At 33.8% G+C, this 10,053-nt stretch overlaps 1 protein-coding gene across 2 annotated transcripts in view; it reads left to right on the top strand.

The window, feature by feature from the left end:
• Nucleotides 1–2,386: 2,386 nt before the first annotated feature.
• The window catches only part of LOC140790843 (villin-2-like), a 40,655-nt gene continuing 32,988 nt past the window's right edge, over nucleotides 2,387–10,053 (top strand). Inside the window, exons 1-10 of one of the 2 annotated variants that reach the window (XM_073141133.1) lie at nucleotides 2,387–2,579; nucleotides 3,192–3,330; nucleotides 3,490–3,589; nucleotides 3,676–3,744; nucleotides 3,822–4,058; nucleotides 4,150–4,327; nucleotides 4,421–4,550; nucleotides 9,376–9,535; nucleotides 9,608–9,764; nucleotides 9,844–9,944. In XM_073141133.1, the coding sequence (XP_072997234.1) occupies nucleotides 3,275–3,330; nucleotides 3,490–3,589; nucleotides 3,676–3,744; nucleotides 3,822–4,058; nucleotides 4,150–4,327; nucleotides 4,421–4,550; nucleotides 9,376–9,535; nucleotides 9,608–9,764; nucleotides 9,844–9,944 (1,188 nt within the window). In that variant the 5' untranslated portion in view covers nucleotides 2,387–2,579; nucleotides 3,192–3,274. Of the gene's footprint in view, nucleotides 2,580–3,185; nucleotides 3,331–3,489; nucleotides 3,590–3,675; nucleotides 3,745–3,821; nucleotides 4,059–4,149; nucleotides 4,328–4,420; nucleotides 4,551–9,375; nucleotides 9,536–9,607; nucleotides 9,765–9,843; nucleotides 9,945–10,053 lie in introns of both variants that reach the window. The other variant, XM_073141134.1, reaches the window with a different exon arrangement.

The raw sequence follows: 10,053 nt of genomic DNA, 5'->3' as shown, positions 1-10,053 counted from the left end.
TGAACTATAGGTACTGGAGGAGCAGTGATAGGAGAAATAGTACTCTTTATTATTTCAGACATTTAAAAGAATGAAAGAAAAATAGAAATCCGATCAGAAGAAAAGAACACTAATTGAAGAATTGGTCTTAAGATTGTTGCTGGTAACAATCTGCTTCCAAATAGTCACAAAAATCTGATCAAAATAAATAAGTTAAATAAACTTACAGATTATAGAATATAAAATTCTGAATAGTCGAGTCTAGTTTTGGACACCACTTTGCACTCAAAAGGAATCAACTTTCGAATGCCTTGTTAAAATTGGACTTGACCCGTGTGTGCGAACCGAGCCGAGCCGGGTGGCGTGCACGTGTGAGTTAAATTGCATAGTAACCTTTACCCACAAAATAGGTACCCCTTTTGGGGCCCAAAGCCCATAAGAATTTTGTTACTTATATATCATACTAATATTTCTCAAATATCCAATATGGTACTAAACTCACTTTTCTTTATTTTTCATTGCCATGATACCCACTTTAGAGCCAATTTTTATTCACTTCTCTTCATGAATTTGACTAAGTGAATATATGACAATAAAGTACTCTTTGAGCTAAATTAATTTCACAATTAAACTATCATTAATAATGTGTGGGCTCCACTTAAAACTTAGCTCAAAGTTAATAAAAAAATTCATGTCAAATACATGAAATTACCAATAGTTCTTATACCAATTGATACGAATTGGCCTGGTACAATTCATAATTATTTTTGGACAGATTCGAGGATAAAACTTACTAGTAGGATCTCCTAAATATTGGATATGTTGTCGCTCTTGAAGAGACCTTTCCAATAAATCTAATATCTTAGTATTTGGCTGGTTAGATTGATGTGATTCGAACCTCACTGCGTCGTCTCGAGCATGGATAGTACGAGAGTCTATTCTTAATTTTGTTTTAGTTGTTTCCTTCAAAAAAAAAATATGGATTATGTATTTTGCGTTCGAACGCGAGCCTCTCGCGTTCGAACGCCCCTTGCGAATGCCTGCAGGTGTTCGCATCGATAGAGAACGCAATTTGTGCGTTCGAACACACTCAATCTCATTTGAATGCCCATGTGCGAATGCTTGCATATATTGGCATTAGTAGAGAACTTGAATTCCTTATTCAAACACATTCGACCCCGCTCGAACGCGATCGGTGATAATTCGTTGTTTTAAAGGTTATTATTTATTATTATAGCTTGTTGGGTTAGTCTCTTAAGATGTGGATGGCAATCAAAAGGAGGACTATGAATGAATATTGATTTCTATCTCTTCCTTTCCTTTCTACCGTAATCTTTCTTCCTCTTCGTTCAAGCCCTAGCCATGCGCCATCTCGACGCTGGTGATCCTCTAATCCCCCTCGTCCATTGAGTCCTTCCTCCTCCTTGGGATCTCGACCACTTCTCCCCTCTCATCCGTATCCCCTCAACTCTACGATCCATTCATCCTATCACTATTATCATCCCTCACCCCATCATCACCATAATCTGTCACCTGTCACCTTCACCTTCACGTTCACCCCCCACTTTTGCGTATTTTCGTTCCAATTGCAGTTAGAATCTACAAAGGGCATAAATACCAAAAATGTAGATCAGAAAGTTACAGATTGACTACCCCTGGGTTTGTAAGTCTACAGTAGAATATTTGGTGATTATTTTTCCTCCGATTGCGATGATTGTTTTCTTGCATCCGATTTTGATCGAGTGCGGATGCTCGGTTCATAACATTGATTTTAAGATATTGAGCAAATAGTGCTCGAAGATCATGATATTATGTGTAGTATTGCAAATTGGAGGATAACCGAGAGGAAGAGAAGATGAGGGAGAGAAACCCGACCTTTAGGGACAAGGGTGGTGCCGTAAACGAGGGAGATTAGGGACTAGATGATACCGTGCTAATGGAAGATGTGGCATCGGTTGGTGAAGAAGGAGAGTGAGGAGATATGAGCGACAAGGGCTTAACAAATAATACTTTCTTAATTCATTGATTAAAATAGTGGCGGCTCTCCACATATATATATAGGCTAAAACCATAAACTGACTCGCTCTAGGATTTGCTTTAAGGGCTCATATTAGATATAAATATGAATTCGAGATAAACATAGTTTAGTTAAATCAGTCTTCCTTAACCTTCTCAGCAGTAAATAGAGTCCGAGCTTATCCAACTAGTTTCATAATATTTGGACATTAGATAAATATCTTATGAATATTTTTTCGAAAATGCACCGAGTTAAATTTAGCTAATTAAGGAAACTTAACTCTCACCAAATTATATAAGCATAGTATATCCATCGTAAACCTAAATTTAACAGATTAACAAACGTAGTTTTCCTGCGTCTCTTAAATTGTGTTTGGGGTTCATAAGGTACGGTTTCTTTTTTTATAAGAATTATTATCCTATCGAATCCAATAACCCGTTAACTGGCCCGTCCGCTCTTCTCCCCCATACGATCCCCATTCGGAAGCCGTAAACCTAAATCCCAGTCGATCGAATAAGCATACGCGGAGGCGACGGCCAAGACCGCAGACGGCATTCGCTGGAGGTTGGTGACGGCTGGAAAGGTTACTCTCTCTCCTTCCTTCTTCTCTCTTGAACATTTGCCAAATCATTTTTTTTTTCGTATATGTATCATTACTGAACTTCCTGGAGGTTTTTTTAGTGTGTTTCATATCTTATATGCAGTTCTGTATGTGATACCCTCAATTGCTGCCTTTTATTTTAGTCCTGAATTGAATTTTGAACTTGTCAATGTTTTCTATAAAGGAGAATCACTATTTGTATATCTTCTAGTCTTGTTGTGCTAATCTCATTTCTATTTTTCTCTTATTTTGTCATGTAGTTTTTCAATGTTTCAAACTTCTTTATCGTTGTTTCTGATCTCGGTTATGTTCGTCAATACCGGCTAATGTATAATCATTATGTTATTGGGTGCTTTCGTTGCTTTTGATTTATCATTCATTATGTTGTCATAGTTGACGTCCTTTTTTGTTTACTAACCGTTGCATTCTGTGCAAACTGTCAGAGTTCTCTGACCCTCCACGTTAAGCTTTCTGCTCTGTACGGAGTATAATTTAAGACCATACTTTTAGATTACTTTCATCTATTTGGAGGTAGTGGATAAGTAGTTAAAGTTGTCAGAACTTTTTAGCATATGGTATCTTTTCTAGTTTCAGGTGTGCTTGTCTTCGTACCTTGATAAAGGGGTTTACAGTTTTGCAACACTATTGCAAGAATTTGTTTGTAAGGTAGCTACACTATGTCAAGTTCCGGAAAAAATGTGGATCCTGCATTTCAAGGAGCTGGCCAAAGAGTGTATCCTTTTTAGAATCATCCTGGAATAATTTTGATAATCTTTCTTATCTGACTGAACTTTCTTTGATATATGAAGTGTTTTTTTTTTTATAGTTTCTTTGTGCTGGGAAAGTACCTTTATTGTTTTCTTTATGTTGTATGCCTCTTAACATCATGTAGAGGGACAGAAATATGGCGGATTGAAGACTTTCAGCCAGTTCCTTTGGCAAAATCAGATCATGGTAAATTCTACTCAGGAGATTCATATATAGTTTTACAGGTAGTTCAATTAATTTTTTGTTTATAATGTAATAATGTTCTTTTGCTGTCAACCTTGTTTGTTATATTATCTATCTCCTTTTGCAGACAACTTCTGGTAAAGGTGGTGCCTATCTTTATGATATTCACTTCTGGATTGGGAAAGATACAAGTCAAGTATGCCATTGTAGCCTCTGTATACCCACAAATATTATGTGCGACTACCTCATGATTTTTCTCATTATCCATCACAGGATGAAGCTGGAACTGCAGCAATCAAGACAGTTGAACTGGACGCTGTCCTTGGAGGCCGTGCAGTTCAGCACAGAGAAGTTCAAGGTCACGAATCTGACAAGTTTCTTTCATACTTCAAGCCATGCATTATTCCTTTGGAGGGAGGCTTTGCCTCTGGATTCAAGAAGCCGGAAGAGGAAAAGTTTGTAACACGATTATATATTTGTAGGGGGAAGCGAGTTGTTAGAGTGAAGCAGGTTCTAGAACATTTCTCCTGGTCCCCATATGACTAAACTTTCCACCAAAATGTTATGCTTAGAATGGTGATCCAGATGTTATCTGTCACAGGTTCCATTTTCTCGCTCATCACTGAATCATGATGATGTGTTTATCTTGGACACAGAAAATAAAATATATCAATTCAATGGTGCCAACTCTAATATCCAGGAAAGAGCTAAAGCATTAGAAGTAATACAATATTTGAAGGATAAATATCATGAAGGAAAATGTGATGTTGCAATTATTGGTGAGAGAAGCAACTTCTTTAACATTTATTTTCTTCTCTTCTGGTTACAATTAATCTATTTTTTATTTACATAATTTGCATCGATAATGTCAGAGGATGGAAAACTCGCAACAGAATCAGATTCAGGCGAATTCTGGATTCTTCTTGGAGGCTTTGCTCCAATTGGCAAAAAGGCGGTTGGGGAAGATGATGTTCTTGAAATGACACCTCCAAAGCTATATAGGTATTCTGTTTTCTTTCTACATGGTTGTGTAAATATGGTTTTAACAGTTAAACCGAAATATGGTGCTGTCAACTTCATCTAAGTAATGGTTGCGTCTAGTTGGATATTGTAATTATATATCTCCAAATACATTTATTTTCTGAGCGTAAAATTGTGTATCTTTACTCTATTCAGGCATCTTTCTAGTTATGTTTTCCTTGCAATCCTATCTCAAGTTCTTCAAAGGATGAGTGGAGTTCTATGTGCATCTACAAACATCCTTTATCCTCTGCCCTTTTCATTCTCCCTTATCGACAAAATCTTATGCCTCATTGTCACCATTGTAGTTCTAATGGATGAAAAACTTGTCTTTGTCCTCTAGTGTTTAAGTGAAGGTAAATAAGTCAGGACATAATGAAGTAATTAGTGATACTTGTTTTTGTAGCATCCAATTGATCAGTTGCTCTACAACACTCTTCTTACATTTGATTTCACCTACTCACTTTTATTGTGGGAAGATATGAGTAAGGATTGCCGTCCCAGTGGCACATGATATGTTGATACTGTCTTGACAAGCTCTAGTGTCCCGATGGCAGACTAGCATGGCCTTGCACACCCTATATTAGATATTCAAATATTTTTTCAAGCTTAATATATGTTTTAATGATTAAATGAATGTCATGTAGCCCTAGATAATGGTCTAACACTTCCAACTTTTTGTAAAACGGGTATATGAGTGACTGTCGAGACACAAAAATGCCATGAATATAAAAGTTAAAAAATGTTTAGTCAAACTATGAAACAAATCATTGAAATTCAGAGTAGATTAACTCCTAGAGGACAAATCTACTTACATCATAGATCAATTTATTTGATGTTTTTCTCCAATATATTTTTTTTCAGATTTTTTTTAATTGTTCGAAAAGTTTGGGAGACCTTAATTTTTTTATTAAGAAGTGTAGTTTCGACCAAGAATTTGCAATTTATGGTTGAAAACAATTCAAATGCTCAAATGAAGTAAGGCCTATTTGGATTCTATGCCAATTAGGTCCCAGTTTGATGACTTTTTTACTTTCAGCACTTTCAAAAATTAAGGTTGTAAATTTGGGGAAATCCTAATTGTGTATCTATCATTGGACTTTCAAACAGTTATTGCAATTGGGTCAAAGATCAACTATAAGTAATAGGTCTACTTAAATGTTTAACTTTTATGTTTTCCCCTAATTTTCCCTTAATTTTGCTCAATTAAATTGATACCTCTTGTAGGTGAACTGTCTTTGGCATGCCCCTATACCACATGTTGGTTGACCAGCACTATGCTGACTGGCATGACAATCCTTCAAAGCATATAAACCATTAGTAGTTGCTAGTTAGTAATGTAATTAAATAAGGTGGTTGAACACAATGTGGGCATAAGATGGCTATGTTCCATCATAGATTCTGCATCAATTAATGAGGATATGTTACAAGGATTATATGGGGAAATGTTAAATGATTGAATTTGAATTTTTTGAAGTGTCACAAAATTTATTTCCTATTCGGCTATTCTAACTCTATTAGGCACTACCTGCAAGCTTTTTGTTTTGTTGTTTGTGTCTTAGGATGAATACGTGAATCCCCTAGTTTTTCCCAGTACATGATGGGGCTCTCTTTATCTTATCATATCTGAGTTTTATTTTCCTGGGATTTCTTTTCTTTTTGCACCTTGCTGTATGTGTTTATTGTGATTTATCCTCTCTTTTTCATTTTGTTTAAGTCGCCCTCTGCATTTCATCAAATCATAGAAAATACCTTGCTGGGGTGTAATTTGAAATCTAATAACAAATGCAAAGGCCATTTAGGCCTTATTTACATTAGGAATAGAGGTGAAATAGGAATTATTATTACCAAAATAAGGGATTTATTATAGGAATAATTATTCCTATGTTTACTTATATTCTGAAGTAAGAGTGTAATAATTATTTTTAATGTGACATGAAGTGAAGGTAAAAAAGGAAAAATGATTGAATTACCATTCAATTTGATTTAAAGGAGATTGATAGAATAGATGGTAAATAAAATAAAATATTCTACGTATGCAATGCATGCATACACATATAGGGCTGTACTTATATAATGCTATATTTATATATGCAATGTAGTTAGCTTGGTATGCACAGTTAGGCCGATAGGTATGTAATACACATGTAAGGTGGTACTTATGCAATGCTATATTTACGTATGCAATATAGTTAGCTCGGTATGCACATGTAGGCTGATAGGTATGTAATACACATACAAGGCTGTACTTATCCAATGCTATATTTACATATGCAATACCGAGCTATTTATCTAATGCTATATTTACATATGCAGTGCAGTTAGCTCGGTATGCGTAGCTAAACCGATAGGTATGCAATACACATCTAGGGTAGTACTTATGCAATGTTATACTTACATATGTTTTGCAGTTAGTTTGGTATGCACAGCTAGGCCGATAGGTATGCAATACAGGTAGGATCCACTTATGCAATGCTATGGTATTTTTCATACCATACAAATAATTTCCAAATATTATATATTTTATAGTCGAAATGAATAAAATTTGTTCTACATGGAAAATATATATTTTATTTAATCTTAAAACATGAGATTATAAATAATATTATATTAATTTTTTTTTTCAAATTTCTTACTTTATTTTTTTAGAAAGAAAGATTTTTAGGTTAATACATAGTTTAAATAGTAAATGCATTATTTTATCTGAGTAAATATTTAATTCAATAAAATATCAGTTTATTAATATTACATTTGTGATTTTATTAGTACATATAAAAATTATTTTAATAATAAGATAATTTACAAAAAATATTATATCAATTAAATACTATATTATTAAGAATTTTATAATATTTATATTTAATTACATACAATTAAAATAATATTTAATTATAATAATACTTTTTAAAATTTGCTTATTTAAATGAAATATTAAATTATTGATATTTATGTTGTTTACGTTGAATTTTATTTACTTAGTGTAAAATAAAAAAATATGATAAGAGAGAAGAGGGTAGAGGGAAGTGACAAATTATGATAAGATGTTTGAGAGAGGAGAGGAGTAATGAATTGTGATAAATTTTTTAAAAGAAATAAGAGATGAGTGATAAATATAATAAGATATTTACTAGAAGTTGTAGTCAAATTAAGGTTAAATTAGTAATTAGGTTAGTGCGTTGTATAAGATGTAATTTTGATAAATAGTATTTATATTTTAAAATATGAATATTTTGATGTTTAGCTGTTATTCTAGAATAAGAGGTGGTATTTTGGAAGGAATAATTTCTTTTTACCTCCTAAACTATCACTCATTTTTACACGACTCTCTGAAAAGTTTAGGGGGTTATTGTGGAAAAAAGGTGATAGTTCAGGGGTTGGCAAGGGAATTATCCTCATTCGGTTATAAGGATTTTTGTTATTCCTGAAGTGAACGGGGACTTAAGGTGTTTGGAAATTTAATTGAAAATGAAGGGGTTTGAACTGAATAATAAAGTATGGTATAAATGGCAATAAGCATGTAATGTAGGGTGTAAAATAAGAAAATTCCTTTTTTTTGTGTGATGCATTGAGATGAATCCACAATCAAAGGTGGCAAGTTTTGTTAACTGTTGCTATAGGAATGTTATATCTACAAATGATATATCTAGTATCTATCATGCCAATCTTTTCTTGACTTTGTTGAAGAACGTATACGTCATAAGCTCAGTGCACTTGCAGAATAAGCCAATTAATGTCGCTTGATAGCCAACAGCTGACAAATGATCATCTTAAATATGCATAATTAATACATATTAGAAGAGATAATAGAGTAGTTCAACTAATCCTATAAAAAACATGATTATAGGCAAGATCATGGATCCCAAAATCGGCCGATCCGATCAGATCAGTTTCGGCTAGTATCGGTCGATTTCGGCCGTATCGGCTGAAAACAACAATATCAACTGAAATTTATTTGTTTTAAGATTCAGGTCGAATCTAAAATGTATCTAACCTAGGAGATATTAATAATTGATGTCATCAACTAGTTTCTTTTCAAATTTTCAGTTTTCACTCTCTATTTCTCACTCTCACGCTTCACTAATTTCATTTGGTGGCCGTTCTAGTAAGCTCCTCTGGCTAGTCCACTTTGGTGAACTCAGATGAATTTTTATTTTTATTTTTTTCTTTCTTTCTTACCCATTTTTTAAATTCTCTTTTCTTACTATTATAGAACAACAATGAAGAGAGATCTCTCTGTGTGTTGTTTTACAATAATAATTTAAGAGTAAATGTCTATCAAGTCGAAATTCATTATAGTTTTGAGTGAGTTTTTTTTTAAAGTTTTTAAAGTTTATATGTGACTCATTTTCATTTCTTCATTTTCTGATTTTTTAATAAATTTTCAGAAAATTTTCTGCATTTGAAATAATATTTAGAATTTTACGAAATTAAAAATAGTCTGATCCAATACAGTTGGCCGATACGATCGATACAGTCGATACGGTCGATACGTATCGTTTTTTCAACAGCTGATTCCGATCTTGATGTTGAGTTTTGGAACCTTGGGCAAGATGACACTTAGCTTCCCCAAAATAAATGTTAACCTCAGTTTCATTTACCAGAATCTCTATTTAGATTCCCTATCTAGTTAAGTGCTATGTAAGTTATTAAGGTAACAAGACGAGAAGGATGATAATTTTGATCTTCTTTTCCTAATAGAATATGTACTTGGTGGATGCTCTAGAAAATTCTTTTGGTTAATCCTCAATATCTTAGTATGCCAGCATTCTTTTACTATGATACAAGCAGATGATGCTTTTCATTGCAGTATTAATGATGGTCAACTGAACTTCGAAGAAAACACGCTTTCAAAAGCAATGCTTGAGAGCAATAAATGCTATTTACTTGATAATGGTGCGGAGCTATTTGTTTGGGTTGGCCGTGTAACACAAGTAGAAGAGAGAAAAGCTGCTAGTAAAGCTGCTGAGGTAAACTCTAAGCTGTTTATTTTACAGATGATGTCTATCTATGTAGAGACTTCCCTTACATTCTCTTTGTAGGAATTCATCATTAATCAAAATAGATCAAAGGCAACACGAACAACGCAAATCATTCAAGGTTATGAGACACATTCATTCAAATCCCATTTTGAATCATGGCCTGTTGGAGCTGGAACTGGGGCCTCTGGTGGAGAAGATGGCAGGGGAAAAGTAGCAGGTAATTGATTCTTCATCCATGAAGTTGACAAATTTGTTTCTCTTGAACATGACAACTTTTATGTTGGCTGGTATTCTAGCTCTGTTAAAGCAGCAGGGTGTTGATGTAAAGGGAACATCAAAAGGCTCTCCTTTAAATGAGGAAATTCCTCCTTTGCTCGAAAGAAATGGAAAGCTTGAGGTCTTCTCTTGTGCTCCTTTTAGGCTTTAGAACATTTCCTCTCTATCTTAATATATATTCTTATCGTACTTCCACAAAATTTCTCTTCAAATGTTAAATCATCAATATT

This window comes from Typha latifolia, chromosome 6 (assembly GCF_019914945.1).
Source record: "Typha latifolia isolate L0001 chromosome 6, TyphaL0001v2, whole genome shotgun sequence".
Classification (NCBI taxonomy): domain Eukaryota; kingdom Viridiplantae; phylum Streptophyta; class Magnoliopsida; order Poales; family Typhaceae; genus Typha; species Typha latifolia.
The sequence above is the reverse complement of the archived record's forward strand: the minus strand, read 5'-3'. Positions and strand labels throughout refer to the sequence as shown.